The 16,860-nt window shown below is 32.6% G+C and overlaps 1 protein-coding gene across 15 annotated transcripts in view; it reads right to left on the bottom strand.

Moving 5' to 3' along the window:
* NFAT5 (nuclear factor of activated T cells 5) overlaps positions 1–16,860 on the bottom strand; it is a 118,253-nt gene that overhangs the window by 44,486 nt on the left and 56,907 nt on the right. For 5 of the 15 annotated variants that reach the window (XM_060650286.2, XM_060650287.2, XM_060650288.2 and 2 more), the window contains 4 exons: positions 12,694–13,252; positions 7,743–7,935; positions 5,519–5,709; positions 3,212–3,384 (listed from right to left, as the gene is read on the bottom strand). In XM_060650286.2, coding sequence (XP_060506269.1) covers positions 3,212–3,384; positions 5,519–5,709; positions 7,743–7,935; positions 12,694–13,252 — 1,116 coding nt within the window. Of the gene's footprint in view, positions 1–3,211; positions 3,385–5,518; positions 5,710–7,742; positions 7,936–12,693; positions 13,253–13,702; positions 13,765–16,860 lie in introns of those variants that run through there. The other 10 variants (XM_060650291.3, XM_060650292.3, XM_078438932.2 and 7 more) reach the window with 5 other exon arrangements.

Genomic DNA, 16,860 nt, shown 5'->3' with positions numbered 1-16,860 from the left:
CACTATTAGAAATATTTTAAAGCTAGCTATACATTTTAAGGAAAAAATCCTATTTGCATGAAATTCTATGAAAATAACAATAAGAAATAAATAGGGAAATTATTGTCTAAACATTTGCAAATTAAAAGAAGCATGGCAACTATTACTGCCTCTTTATTTTTTTATTTCTTCTTGCAAAAAATACTAAATTTGAGAATAATTGACACACAATGTTACAATAATTTCAAATGTACAACACAGTGATTAAACAACTTTATACCTTATGCTATGCTCACTATCATGTTACTGTTATCATATGTTAGCTCAGCTATCATATGTTACCTACCATGCAATGCTATTCTAATACTATTAACTGTATTTCTGTACCTTTTATTCTCTTTCATTCCATAACTGGAAGCCTGTATCTTCTACTCCACTTCATCCATTCTGCCCATCCCCCAGCTCCCTGGCAGCCATCAGTTTGTTCTCTGTATTTACAAGTCTTATTCTTTTTATTTATTCACATTTCTTTTGTTTTTTAGATGCTACATATAAGTGAAATCACATGGTATTTGTCTTTCTCTGCCTGACTTACTTCACTTAGCATAATACCCTGTAGGTACATCTATGTTGTCACAGATGGCAAGACCTCATCATTAGTATCCCTTTCTTTCAATAAAGTACTGCTCATTTGTATCTAATCCAATTTCTCTAAGCAGATGGAAAGTAACAAATAGTCAATTAAAGGAATAAAAATATATATCCTAAATCTCCATAATAAATGACTTCTATAAAAGAAAATGGAAGGGACCATATAGGTATTCAAGTAAAATCCCCCAACTGAAATCTATTTTCTAAATTCATAAAGTCTAAATTACACAACATAAATCTCCTAGGTAGAGGAAGCAGTTCACTAACACAATCTCATTCTGTAACTATTGCCCTAACCATTCAGAGGCCATGGCTAGGATGCAGTAAAGTGCTCAAACTTGGTTTCAGCACTGCAATTTTAAGTGATTGTAATGACAATATAGCATAGTGGCTAAAAGAGGCTGTGAATCTTGGTCTTATTATTTACTAGCTATGTGATCTTGAGGAAGTTATTTAATCTCTCTAAGTCTTAGTTTCATCAACTGTAGAGTGGAATCCATATAAGGTAACAGAGAAGAGTAAATGATACAATGCTTATAAACAAAATCCCTGGCATACAGAGTTCAAAGCATGTTAACTTTTATCAATAACTGTATATCCTTTCCACTGTGCGCTGCTGCTTCTAAGGGCTGTCATATCCACCCCCCACCTCGACTCCCAGAGAGAGAGACTTTTTGAAATATGGACATTTATTATCTTTAATACTGATAATTAACAAATGATAATAATTACAGATGAAATTTCAGAAAATCATGTTTTCTATTTCTTTTGTATTCTCTACCACCTTTAGCTGAATATATTTATATCTTAACAATACCTTAATGAAACAGAAAATGAAGAAGTGACTAAACAAACTAATGAAAGAAAGAGCAAATGATTACATAAAGTTGGCAACCATTTGCCAGTCTCTGCTAAAGTAGTAGGATGTGAATTATCTAGCATTTCTGGCTCTGGCCTCCAGAGAATGGCTATGGTCATGCTCAAAGTATTACATCACATAAAAAAATAAATGCATACACACCACTAAAACTGGAACTGTATCCTAGTAAGAGTCAAGTTGGAACATATCACAAATTATAGCAAATCCAGAATTGGAGCACCCCAATTAGAAAAGCTTAAGAATTCAATAAACCATCTATAGACTCTTTATTTTGTCTTTATCTAAATATAATAGAATGGACATGGAATATATGATCTGTAAAAGCAGTCTATTTATAGTTGCACATCACCCAGAAATAGCCTAAAGAAATACTAGTATCAAAACAAATTTGTTATAATAACAAAAAATAGAGAAATCCAACTGAGCTCTCTTGAGGTCAGAAAGATATTTTAGTACTTTAAAAAAGATTATGGTGTTTGCTAAGCTAAAGTACGGCTATAAGCATTTTTGAGATGAATTAAAAGAAAGGGAAAATAAGATTTACAAAGGATGAATAATTTGACAAAACAAAAATACAATTACAAAGGCTGTGTAACTCTCCTAGGGGTAGCAAGGTCATAATACCCAAAACAACCCAACAGGAAATTCAATTGAATGGAACAGTCTATTCTGCTCTTCTGAATTCAGGTGTAAATTATAATGAAGCAATGCTAAAGAAAATTACACTCAATGAAAATCTTAAGTGATACATAAGGGAAAAAATTTTCTATTTACCGCTTGTAATAATGCTCATTATAGGGAAACCAGAATATACTGTGAGGCACATACAACAATAAGATTAAATTTAAAACACACATCATTTACTTCCTAAGCCAAGATTAGCAAAATAAGAATTATGATTCCCACTTCTGAAAACTATACTTTAATGCTTTAATTTGTAATCAGAACTCCAACTGCTGTATATTTACAAAGTTCTACTTACCTTAATGTTTCTTATGTTCTAATACCAAACAGACTTAAGATCACAGCAATTTATCACACAATGAAGAATCCTTTGGCTTTGGAATTTAATTCAGGTAAACCATTCAAAGTACTTTTTTAATTTTTTTTTTTTTTTTTTTTTTTTTTTTTTTTAATTTTAAGTAGGCTCCATAGCCCATATGGGGCTTGAACTCACGACCCTGAGATCAAGAGTCACATGCTCTAGCACCTGAGCCAGCCAGGTGTCCCCTCAAATTACCTTTAAAAGTAGTATGGGATAATTATAGGGAACTACAAAATGCTACATATCTTCTCAATTTTACTTGATATTATCCACCTATAGTCTAGGAAACCTGACTACAACTTTTAAATTTTTTTTTTCAACGTTTTTTATTTATTTTGGGACAGAGAGAGACAGAGCATGAACGGGGGAGGGGCAGAGAGAGAGGGAGACACAGAATCGGAAACAGGCTCCAGGCTCCGAGCCATCAGCCCAGAGCCTGACGCGGGGCTCGAACTCACGGACCGCGAGATCGTGACCTGGCTGAAGTCGGACGCTTAATCGACTGCGCCACCCAGGCGCCCTGACTACAACTTTTAAAATGCTTCAAATTTTGCACCATTATAAGCTACAGTCTTTAAAACATCTGAAATTTAGCTATGTCTGAAAATTAATAGAAAACAAAACAAAAAAAACTTGATATGTATTTTCTTACTTACTACATAAAATCGGAGAGGAGGGTGTTTGCAGTGTCAAAGTGGAGCCATCTTTCCTTGTGATATTAACTCTAAAAACCAATCTTGCACGAGTGCTTTTTTTCTTGGAACCAGCAATTCCTATTCTGGCTTCAACATCAGCATTCCTCAATTTCAATATCCCTACGCAGTCCACCCTGACACAGAAAAAAATACATTAACCAATATTTTCTGTTATATAAATAGCACAATATTCTTAACCAAATAAGTTTCTTTTTTAAAAAATTTGCTAATTATTAATTTTTTGAATATGTAATACAATCATAACGTTCCAAATTCAAAAAATACAGAAGGGTAAATTCTGAATATTCATAATTCTTAACCTTGACAACTTTTCATTTACAATAATGCAAAAAGTAGTAAAGTAAAATCACTATTTCAAAATCGGAACGTAAGTAATAGCTTACAAGAGATACTTTTGCCTTTTTTTTTTTTTTTTTTTTTTTGAGAGAGAAAGAGACCGTGCAAGCAAGGGAGGGGCAGAAAGAGAGGGAGAGAATCCCAAGCAGGCTCCACGCCCAGCACAGAGCCCCACATATGCCTGATCTCACAACCACGAGATCATGATCCCAGGCAAAATCAAGAGCCCTATACCTAACTGACTGAGCCACCCAGGCACCCTAGCCATTTTTTAATTTTAATTTATTTATTTTTAAAGTATGCTCAACATGGGGCTCAAACTCATGACCCTGAGATTAAGAGTCATATATTCTACTGACTGAGCCAGCCAGGCATCCCAATCGCTGTTTTTAGAAAATAAATGGGGGTGTCTGGGTGGCTGTCAGTTAAGCATCTGATTTCAGCTCGGGTCATGGTATTGGGTTCTTGAGTTCAAGCCACACATCAGGCTCTGTGCTGGTGGTATGGAGCCTGCTTGGGATTCCCTCTTCCCCCCTCTAATTCTGCCCCTTCCCCACTTGCATGCTTGCTCTCTCAAAATAAATAAACTTGAAATACATAAATAGATAGATAGATAAATGTAGCCTCTTTATTTTTGTAGCTAATTCAGATATTAAAATAGAAGGAATGAATTTTACTTAAAACAAAAACAAAAACAAAAACACACTAGCAAACTGTCCCCAAAAGAACAGAACACTACATAGCCATTAAAATATATGCCAAAAAATATTTACTATATGGAAAATGCTGATGGTAAGTGAAAGCAAGGTTACAAAACACTTATAATGAATAAGTACTATTTTTATAAACAGTAATTCCCTTCCTTTCTTCCACTATATATATTTTTATAATTTTCAAAAGTTAAAAATCAGGTCTACTATTTTTCAAAAATTTTCTTTTCCAATTAACCTCTTATTACTCAAAATGGCTGTCAAAAGGAAACTGAAAATTAAATAGAGAAATGTCATTAGCTATTTCAATACAAATAATTACAACATAAGTCTACCCCTTATCAATATATTTGCTGCTGTTATGGTTTCAAATTTAGGATAAAATCCCTTGACAAAAGGCTTAAGAAAAAAATGTTTTAATTTAAATTATTAACACCTCATATTTTTTAGGCAATGAAAATGCATATGACAGGAAAAAAAACATACTCCCAGTACATTCTTTTTTAATATAGGAAAACAAAAATAGAAGGTGAATTTAGAACAGCAACATGCTTTTCCACATCAGGATGGGTCAAGGTACCATGAAAGGTCTCTGTCAAATAGTTTTCTAATGCAAATACTAAGAATTTAGGAGAACAAATCAAATGGTTTGTAGTTTTTATTTTTAATGTTACTTTTATTAGTCCCAACAAATTAGTCCATATTATTTCCAAAAAAGCCATTATTCCACCTGGCTTTTATTTCCTTGCCTTTCATCATAGGAATTCTATGGCAAAGGGAAAAGAGCTCATTTTGACCAATTACCATTCTGCATTAATCTACGTTTTTTTGTTTTTTTTGTTTTTGTTTTTTTTTTTTTTTTAAATGTTTATTTATTTTTGAGACAGAGAGAGACAGAGCATGAACAGGGGAGGGGCAGAGAAAGAGGGAGACACAGAATCTGAAGCGGGCTCTGAGCTGTCAGCACAGAGCCCGACGCGGGGCTCGAACTCACGGACCGTGAGATCGTGACCTGAGCCCAAGTCGGACGCTTAACCGACTGAGCCACCCAGGCGCCCCATCTACGTTTTTATTTGTAATGTTTAAAACATTTTAATAAAATACTCAAAATCTTCTTTTTTTTACATTAGAAACTAAAATTTTTTTCCTGCCCACTGCAAAAGTGTAATGTATACTGAAAAAATTTTTACTAAGTACTTACGCCAATGTCATGTTGTTGCTTGGATCAAGGCCAACTTCTATAACAGTAGTGCCTTCAATGTCCACCTCTTTACAGGGAGTTGTATTTCGCCCAGTTACCCTGCAGGCCTGATAAAATCCATGTGGTTTCACTCGACCAGAGTCATTGCCCACAAACACTTGCAACACTACTGGCTCATTATGGCCCTCCAGCTGGAGTGAGATAACATAGAACATAAAGACTAATTAGCATTTCAAATAATCTAATTGTCAAATCAAACATTTAAGACCAAGTTCTACATTTATAACTAGATAACACTAAAGAAATAATTTAAATCCTCAAGAAAACCAAAAGTAAAATATTTTCATAAAGAGGAGAATTGGCTAAGTTTTTGCAGAAAATTATAAGTTTTAATCCTGTAATAATCACATTTTGATTAAAATGTTATATGTTTAATGATAAATTGTCATTTACAATTAATTTGTACAACCAGATGCAAATGAATACACAGTCCTTTATGTATTTATAAATTTATGGACTGCCAAAGCATGTGGGTTACTCAAAATTTACCATCACTACTAACGGAAAATTCATTAAACTATGTTAGTGGCATCATCATCATCATCATCATCATCAAATGTGTACACATACTGAATTTTTACTCTTTTAAAACTATTTGAATAGAAAAGTATTTGAAGTACAGCTATATAAATAATAAGGAAATGTAACTCATTTGCATAGGTTAGATACATATCCACAACCTCATGAAATTCTGGGCCAAAACATTATGGTTTGAAAAAGTGTTAGTTCAAACCAGGATCTATGGATCCTTACAGGTCTCTAACATGCTTTCATAAATTATAATTTATAATTTGTTGAAGAATGAATAAATAAAATAGCATTTGGGAACAAATCTTTCCAATGCTGATTTTTGTTCAGGTTTATAGTTAAACAGTGAAGCTACTAATATAGAATGCATAAAATCACAAAATAACTTGTACAATGTACACCAAAGTACTTTAAAAGATTCATACATCTTTTGTAACCCAGTATAGCAATATCTCTGTGAAACGATATCATGAGGGAAATAAATAGACAAAGAAGCAATCTACCTAAACCACTAGCAGTACCTAGAACAGTGTCTGGCACATAGAGGGGTGCTTATTTGTTGAATGAATGAATAGATAAACTTTTAAGGTCAATTCACTCCCTATCAGAGATAATTAATCTAATAATACTTCTGACCAGAGAGTACTTAACCAAAGCATAACTTAAAGTCAGATCAATATGGGTTAAAAATACTAACCAACCTATCAAAATGTCTGGTCAAACAAATATTTATAAAAAGCATGACTTAAACTTATCATTTACCTATTACTTCTTCTGAGTCTGGGGGAATGAGGATGGGGTTGGTGTGATGAGTAGCAGAGGAATAGGAGTGACACTGTACATGGGACTATTAACCAACCTTATTAATGACCATGGATAGATTTCCTGATCCTAAATTTCTACCATTATTCCATTAAAATTTAAAATGAAAAGCAAGCCAAGTAAATACTAACATTACATCTACACAAACTGTGTTTAACAAGAATTTACCACGTGACTAGTCAAAATTCCTACGTTTAATGTTTTACAAGGGGTAGGAACACTTGTTAAACATCCCCCACTCACTCCTTTTTGGTTTATCTTCAAAGAGAAATATTCTTTGTAACAAAGTTTCCCAGGGGCTGAAATTTAAGCCCCTTTTTTCTTTTAGTCTAAATTCTGAAAAGATGAAGAATCAGTTAATATCCTATTTCTCAAACTGAAGATTTGAATTATCTATCAACTAATTCTTTTCTGAAATGAATAGTCCTGATTCCTTTAGCCATCTCAAAAACCTTATTTTCCAAGTCCATACTAATTTCTACAATATTTCACTTTAAATGAATTCACTTTAAAATTTCTTCTTAAATACTAAGTTTGGGAAGAAGTGAATATAGTTGCTACCAATGTCAAATATAAGGGGAACGTAATTCATAAATTCCAAATATTATTGGGAACACATTCTCACTTCCCCTTTCATCTAAACTAAAAATCAAATTAAAGTAACAATACTGGGCTTATGATTCAGTCAGACTTGCTTTAATTTCCATTATATACGGTAATTCTACCATTTATTTTAGGCAGCTTTTGCCAGTTAAAAACAAAATAACTAGTAAGCAAAACTGGAGAAAATTCTTTTGCTAAATAAAATAAGTACCTTTACTGTAGGAAAGCCTTGCTGTGTTCTATCCTTTACTGAGCCACGGCTACCCTCAGTCAGGTACCGAGCTCGGTGCTGGGTCTCAGGCTGTACAACTATCTTCAGCTCCTTTCCCTCACTTTTAACAGGATACTGTCCGCACAACATAGGGCTCTTCTTTACTCCACTGCCTTTTTGGTTTTCCAATGTTCTGAGAAGTCAAAGCACAACACAGAAAGAGTATCAAGAAGAAGTTTTTTGGTTTTTGTTTGTTTTTTTTTTCTTTTACAAAAGTCATCTAAGGTAAAGGAAGGAACAGAAAAGGCAGTGTCATTAAAAACAACTGATAATCCTAACGACAAAATAAAACACAGCCTAAGGGAAGACACATTCCATAAGCAAAGTATCTTTTTAAACTTTTAAATAAAATTTAACTATACAATGCAAAAATAAAAGAAAGTAAATTGGACAGGGAAGACAACACCTATGTGTGGTAGGAGGAATGGAGGAAGAATGAATGTTAATGAACAGAAAAATAACAGGTAAGAGAATAGCGAATGTCACTATAACCTTTCACAATGCACTTCAGTCAAAACAAATTTAAAAAATTACACATATATGTGAGTGTAATATAAAACTATAAGATTAACTACCATTATTTTCTAATCAGACTTGCAATGCAAAAGAAAAGAGGGGTAGCAAAAAGAAATGAAGGCCTTAAAAAACAATCTAAAGTACATGTAGCATATATTTTTGGGGGATATCTTTTTCAGTACAATTTTTCTGAAAAAATTATAATAAAAAATCAGTGATCCAATTTTTATTGGGAAATCAGATTTATTCTAACCAATCTTTCCTAGAAGTACAATTTTTCACGGTGTTTTTAGTTATGATTAAATAATTAAAGCCCTTAGCATATAAAATCTTTATAATCTGGCCTTTACAGATAGGCAATCTATTTTTTAAAATTGTATTTCTAATATCTATTTGTTTATCATTCATTTGCTGTGTGGAATGTATGTTCAAAGAAAAATATTTCAACCGGTGGTTAGGACTTTAGGTCAACACCTTTCATTTGAGGCACTGCAAATATGTGATAAAATAAATATAAAACAATACTATTAGTTTTAAAACAGATTTAAAATTACCCATGTACATTTTAAAATAGAGTCAGGGCCTATACTGCTTTCTGTATGCCTCACATTGAAAATACAGGAGCTAAGAGATGACTATGGACAAAATCTCCAAAAGCAAACAGATCCCAGGAGGAATGTTATGATTTCAAACAAAGAAGAGCAACAGTGGCTAAGAAGCCTTAAATCTGCCCCTAATGTTTAACCCTCCAGCTCTAAGTTGTTGCCTCTATTATCAATAACAAAAAGAAGAAATGCTCTACTCTCAATGAAACCAGGCACTGGGATGAACCTCATAGTGAGGAAAGGGACAGAAGGATGGAGAAGAGAAGAAATGTGAAGTAAGACTGACTAGGTAAGTGGGAGAGTTCTGAGGGCTGGTACTGTGCTCCATCGTTTTCACATTCCCTGAACCTTGCACAATTCCTGAAGCTGCAGGTGCTGAAAAAATAGTTGTTGTTGCAAATAGGAAAAAGAAAGGGACAAAGAAAAGAAAGCAGAATAAAAAGAGTTCCTATAATATCAAGATGAAGAAGACTGGATCCTCGGATTCCTGGCCAAGGAATGCCATTCATGTAAGTTTCACATACTTAAGTCAAAGATTACCCGTGTAAGTCATTTAAAAGGCCCTGCAAGAATACATTCTATGAATCAAAGTACTGAGTTGAAACTGGAACAATGGGCAACAAATCCTATTTTTCTGTTCATCATTCTAGGTAGAAATTCAAACATGTGCTCTCAATACAATGTGCAGTCCCTTACATATGAAACTCTACAATTGTATCATTTTATATTTATTTTTAAATTCAAAGCAAAAAAATTCACTTACTGAAACTATGTAAAAACACCCCCTAAATATTCAATGAAAAGGACCAAAAGAAAATATAGTAAAATACTAATAGGAGTTGTATCGAGTGACTAAATTATAGGTTATTTATTTTCTTCTATTTTTCTGCATGTTTGTAATTAATATCTATTAATTTTATAATAGAAAAGGGAAAACTTTAGCTCGAATTATAAGGAAAATTTAGCATACCAATGAATTTGGCAAGATACAGTTTTTATATTCACTTAAGCTAGCCAAGCTAGTATTGATGAGGATAAACAGATAAAAACAAGTTTTATTATTTTAGTAAAACAAAATATTTCATTTGGGATGAAGACTAGTGAGTGAGTTGACAGTGTATACACATTATGGCTTAAAGAATAGTCCATGTAACTAAACAATTTTTGAAATGATACTTTTAAAAGCCCTTAAAACTACTTTTATTCTCTAAGGCTTAAATGTACAGATGGAATACATATATATTTAGATCTTCAGACATGTACAACAATGAAAATGTCAACTAATTCTTAGAAAAGAAGTCAGTGAAATTAGTAATTTTTAAGGCACAATGGCTTACAGTTAATTGTATGGGATTTTACTTCTAAATGGCATCCAAAAAGCTAAGTCCTTTGTCTTATTATATTCTATTCAGAAGTCTTAAAATGGCATTCTAATTCCTATGTGCTATGTATCCTTCTAGTTGTCTGTCACACAAAAAAATAATTTACACTACAAAATGCCTAAAAGGAGTTTCACATTACATTATACCTTAATTTTCAGGACTATCTAGAAAAAACATAAGCCTACTGATGCTCAGAACATTTAGTTGAAGAATTTAAGAACGTGGCTAAGGAATGTTTAAATATTGAGTAATTTTTTTTTAAGTGACTTTGGTTTTTTAATAAACTCTCTTATATAATACCTTAATTATACAAAAATGCTATTTCCATCTTGAAGATCAATAAACTGCTGTTTATAACATATTTCAGAGTACATTTCCTACAATTCAGTATTATATAAATTGTAAATTTATGGCACATTATGATATCTAAGGCTATATATACCTTATCCCTCAAAAGATTTCTGAATTTCTTTCATGTTTCTAATGCCTTTCTTATTGAAGAGTATAGGACTTTAGCTTGAGATCCTCTTAATAACTGCTTTCAAAAGCCTATGTTTCAATATATTTACATATTGCTTTATCCTTTCCTTGATATAGTTCTTATCTATTCAAAATTTAAACTTCTTCCACCACTTCTATTTGCCAGTGTCAAATATTTTTCCATTACCTAAGAAGCTGGACATTTCTTCTGCTGCTTGATGAGTTTCTGTTCCATGAATTATTTCATGAGAGATTTTGTCTCGACAAATGTTATTATACTTTCCCTGGGTAACCTCAAATCATTTCTAAGATATATCTATCATACAAAAGCAGAAGCAGAAAAGATGTAGGTCAAGATCTCTCTTAACAGGAACTGCAAATGATATGTGTTGACTAACCCTATGTCAAAATTCTATTTGTTCTTCATTTGGACCTTTAATGTTTATTTCAGTATAACAATGAAAATCTCTCTTTTGGAACTTAAAAAAACAAAAAAACCAAAAAACCTTTTGCATTGAAACCCAAATAAACGCATGCTCGTATTTAATGACAGATATACATGAGCCTTTTAAATCTGTGCTACTACATTTCAGAGCATTATTCTATAGCTACTAGTTCTACAAGTATGTTTTGAAATTAGCTCTAATGGTAACATTTTAGGAAAAGGTTAGTCTTGTTTTCTTTTAGATAATTTTTTAATCTGGACTTCCTAAAAAGAAAAAACATTTAAATGTTTATTTTTATTTAACTACATCACTCCAAAGGGGTTTTAAGTGAGAGTAGAGAAGAAAATAATATAAAATAATTATGCTTAAATGGTAGATATTGCTTAAAAATGTACTGAGAGAACATTTAAGAACAAGTTAAATATACATTAAGAATACTCTCCATAATAGTCAACCAGATTACTAACTTAAAAGATAAGAATGATGTCATCAAGTAGTAAACCAACCAAAAGCTTCTGCATCACTCTTTGTAACAACCTGAAATTGTAGGAGATTCTGGGTCAACTAAAGGACCATAATCTGCCTCCCCAAAAAGTAATCTCTTAAAATCCACTGAATTAAATTTGGTCAAAATTATATTGAATGTAATAGGAAAATGTAACTAAAAGTCTAGCAATTAAATATAATAAAAGTACTAAAAGAATTTTAAAAAGTTAAAAATAAGTCATAGTATTCTATACTGTAGCAATAAATATTCTATAATATGGCCATTGAAATATATTTATTTACAAATATATTTATAGTGGGTGCTGCAGACTGGCAGAGATGAATGAGAACTCAAATATGTACCATGATCCTGTTCTATCATGCTTTCAATACATAAACCCAGAATCACAGGGGAAAAAAATTAGTGATCTATTTACTTTTTTTTAAAGGTCAGGAGAATGTATTAAAGAAAAAGCTTAAAATAAATACAAGAATCAATGCAGCTTTTTCTTGTTTTCATCAAATAAAAGAGAAAGTCAAACCCTTACAGACATGGAAATGGGTTGAACCATATGGGGAGACAACATGAAAGAACACAAACTAGCCCTTTTTGAATGTGTTGAAGTTGTTTAACTACAGCCATTACACTGCTAGTTATTTGTCTGAGTAAAAATATTTTTAAATCCTTTTAAAATATGAATCCATTTGAAATTTAAAAATTATGTCAAAACAGATTATTTTCTACTACTTAATCATACTCATAATAAGATACCTATTGCTAAAATCTATTAATATGTTTTTCTCTAGCGAAACTTGGTAATTTTAAGTTCGAATTTTCATGTATTTCAATGATAAAATCAGTATTTGCTTTTATATTCAAACTTAAGCTGAGCAATTACAAAAAGTGGGGAATGATTTATTTTTCTTGCTTGTTTTGCACAATGGTGATAAAACTTTAAAAAATGTGAATACCAACCCATTTCCTGCTTTTGAGTTGCCTTTGTTGTCCGTGGTAAGCTGAGAAAGCACATAGTGAGGTGCTTTGGCACTGTCGGCATCAAATATATCCATATTAGATTCTTCACAATCTCGTCGTTTGACCCCCGGCCTCTGCTTTGGATTTCGTTTTCGTGATTTACGAGGTACCTCAGTGTTATCATTGTAGGAACTGGTGCTCATGTTACTGAAGTTGGAGGGGGAATCCTCCATCCACATACTGCAGCTCTGCTCTGATTCCAATCCACACCCCTCATCCTGGCAGGACATCCGACTGTTATCCAGCAAGTCCTCAGGTGGTGGTGAGATGTACAAGACTGTGTGCCTCTTCGGTGTTGATGGATGCTGCTGAACTGTGTTACTGGTTAACTGCTTTTCACTTACCCCTCTGTTACTTACCCCCAAGGCTGAGGAGCAGCTCTCCACTTGCATAGCCTTGCTGTCGGTGACTGAGGTAGAATAAATGGTAGGGCTGGAAGAGGTGGTAAAGGAGCTGCAAGCACCGCCCATGGAGGAAGAGGAGGGAGCTGAAGAAGCATCTGCGGTGTACAATTTAAGAGTAAATACACTATACATGTTTTCACCTATGCTGGCTAGCAGTCCCATTGAAAATGTGATTTGTGAACTGATTGTTTTTCCCCAAAATGAATAGTTGGAATTTGGTTAAGTTTTAGAATATAAATGCTTCAAGCAATACAAAGCCTAAAAAATGCAATTTTAAAAAATGCCCAAATAGCAATATTTTACTTGTGTTAGAATTGATAGATTTTAAAAAATCTAATTTAATGTTTAAAGCTGTAAAGCAAGAATAAAGCTTTTATTGCCTCAGCTGGATATTCTGTTGAATTTTAATCATTTAAAATAATAAAGAAAACCCCAATATGAAATATAAGCTTGTGGTCCACATTCAATGCCAATTAAATAATTTATTATAGAATTTGAAAAGTGGGACTGTGCTTAGCCACAAAATATTAAAATAAGTTTCTAACCTATGAAGCAGAGAACTACAGGTCATTTTTAATGCAGACACTCCCTGCTTCAGAGGCAAATCCTGGAATAAAAATATGAGAAAATAAATGAGAAAAGAGCTGCTGATTATTCCAGATATCAATTATAAAATGAGAAATAAATAGAAAAAATATATAATCAACTGAATTGGAGGCAAAATGGAACTGGTACCATCACTATGATTATTGTAAAATCTAGAATTAAAGTGAAAAAAGTTTGATTTGGAATATGCTGGGCTGTGGAAAATAAGGAAGTTAACCACTGAGGGTATCCAGAAGTTAGAAATGGCAGTTCAAAACCATGATCTCTAAAATAAATAAATCCATCCTTTATGGCAGAATGAAAAGCAGAGTAAGGACTGATTACTGGATGGATATTTCTTACAACATCCTTAATTACACACTCAGCAATTGGTTACCACTATCCAATACCCCTCTCTTTAAAGGGCCTGCTTGATTTTAACCAGTTAGGGAATTTCTTAATATGAGTAACAGTAACTTTTATTGACCGAAGTCTAACAAAAAAGAGGTTTAAACAAAAAAAAATTCTAGTCTTGGGGAAGGTTTTTTGTAAAAGCCATTTATTTATTACATCTAGCAAAAAAGATTTAAATAGACCTTTTCAAAATGGGTGGCAACTGGCAGAACAGCTTGTTGAAAAATAATACTACTTTAACCCTTAACAGCACAGCCTCAGAGGCATACTAATAACGTTAAGGTTGGACGTTTTTAGTTCTAAAATTTTAGAAATACCGTTTGATCTTGTATAAGATATAGAAAGGTTGATAATCACACACAAAACTAAAAATACATAATAACATTTAATTTAATTTAATACGGAGAACTAAAATATATGTTTAAAGCTAAAATTAGTTTTTATCTATAGCCAAGTATGCCACTGTGCTAAAGTGGTAGGATAAAACTTAAAACTGTGATGGGCAGTTATTGGAATTGCAATATTCTTATTAATTACAATGTACAGAGTGAAATGTTAAGAATGCCAATGTTCAGATAATCAAAAGCCAAGTGCCAAAGATCATTCTTAAAAACATGTACCAGAACACTTAAATTATTTGAAATCGCTAAATTCACCCATAATTTTTCACTGCTGTCAAAGCTGAAGAGCACAGTAATTAATATTAGCCATTAATGATGTAATCTACATAATGCCACATGGTAATATTTTTCCCAACTACCATAAGTCAAAGAACCTAGAGCAATAAGATGATACCAGTTCCATTTTCCAGTTTGTATCCTTGTCAAATGCAGTAGCTGAAATTGGAAAATTCAGTCACTTTAAACTGCATTCCAATTTAAAGAAAAATTTATCAATTTTGTATCATGCATTAATGCAATGTTTTCTTAGTAAATAAATACTTTAAAAGATTTGTAAAAACTACAAAATCTAGATGCTAATGTCAGTGATAGTTTAGGAGCTGATTTGTAGCCACTTTGGGTTTAAGTTAACAAGTTTTTTTTCTTGTTTTTTTTTTTTGAAAAATACTATAAAAATCATTAAAAAATAGAAAAGGTATTATGTATAACATTCCTCCATCTGTTCCAACTATTGGCAAAATTGAAACTAAATTTGTGTGTGTGTATAATAAGCCTCTGTTCTTCATCTTCAGAGAAATAAAAGTAGGCAGCATGCAGTATTTGCAGTGGAACACACAAAACATGCAGCATGAATGCTGTGAATGTGTATTTCTACGAAGCTTCCCCCCACCGCCCGCCACCACCCCTCTTTGAATCTAAGTACCATGCACATGAGAATGCAGAATATGAACATCTCAGGGATCCCTGTCCATGACAGATGGAAAGTACCGGTGAAAAGCAATCATGAACTCAAAAGCAAGTCATATGATATTTATGAATTTAATATGCAAGACATTACCTAGCATTGCTCTACAGGTATATATGATTTTATCTTGCAAATCTTATCAAAACAGTCATGGTTATAAAACCCAATTGATATAATCATACATAAACGTCTGTTCTGGGACAGGTATGCCAAACTGTGATCTCATACCCTACATAAATTAAAATATTCTATACATTTTCCTTGGGCACCTAACATATAATTTTTATGTTTTACCTGCAGTTTCCTGGACATACTTATTAAATAAAAAAGTTCATTAGCACAAAACTATGAAACTGAAAACATAAACTCTGTCACAAGACAGCAGTAAGCATTCTCTAATTTAAAAATAGTATTACTTTTTAAAGCTATCTCAGTTTGAGTCTAAATTACAAAGATTCTACTCATTTTAAGACTCTAACAAGACAATTTTTTTAAACTATAAAACTCTTTATAACAATATCAGTGTTACTTTGATGATCATGATAATGGTGTATAAAATCTTCACATAAAGATGTTACATTCTGGTTAGCAAGGGATCACCTAAGTGTAATAATGTTGCCAAATGAAGGGGTGAAGTGGAGAAATATGGGCCTCAATATGGGCCTCTTGAGAACACAGACATCTTTCTTAGACCCTCCCAATAACCTAACATAGTGTTTTGCATGTAGTAAAAATTCAACTTTTTTTTTCTTTGAGTAGGCTCCACATCCAGCGTGGAGCCCAAAATTCGGCTTGAACTCATGACCCTGAGATCAAGACCTGTAAAAATTCAACTTTTTTATTAAATTAATGGGAAGCCAATATTTGATACGTATGTTGAATTATACTAAAATTATATTGGCCAACAAATGTACCAGTGTGCCCATGATAGACACATCAGGTTTAAAAAAAAAGGATGTACTACTCAAAGTGTTTATATTATTACTATAAAGGCATTACCTGATACCAGGGAAGGGCTTAGAAGTAACTTAAGAGTTTAGAGGTAACTATTCGCTATTTCTACAAAGAGTGTGCTAATAACTATCCTTTTTTTTTTTTTTAAGATTTTACTTTTAAGTAATCTCTACCTCCAATGTGGGGCTCGAACTCACAACCCTGAGATCAAGAGTTGCATGCTCCACCGACTGAGACAGCCAGGTGTGCCCCAGTGCTAATAACTCTTTCGTGAAACTATATATAAGCCCTATTATCTACTTGTGTATCAATCCATAAACTGACTAAGAATAAAAAATCCTTAAAAATGCATAAGTGATATTAAAAACACTTTAGATTTCTAAAC

This window comes from Panthera onca, chromosome E2, assembly GCF_046562875.1.
Source record: "Panthera onca isolate mPanOnc1 chromosome E2, mPanOnc1 haplotype 2, whole genome shotgun sequence".
In the NCBI taxonomy this organism is placed as follows: Eukaryota; Metazoa; Chordata; class Mammalia; order Carnivora; family Felidae; genus Panthera; species Panthera onca.
The sequence above is the reverse complement of the archived record's forward strand: the minus strand, read 5'-3'. Positions and strand labels throughout refer to the sequence as shown.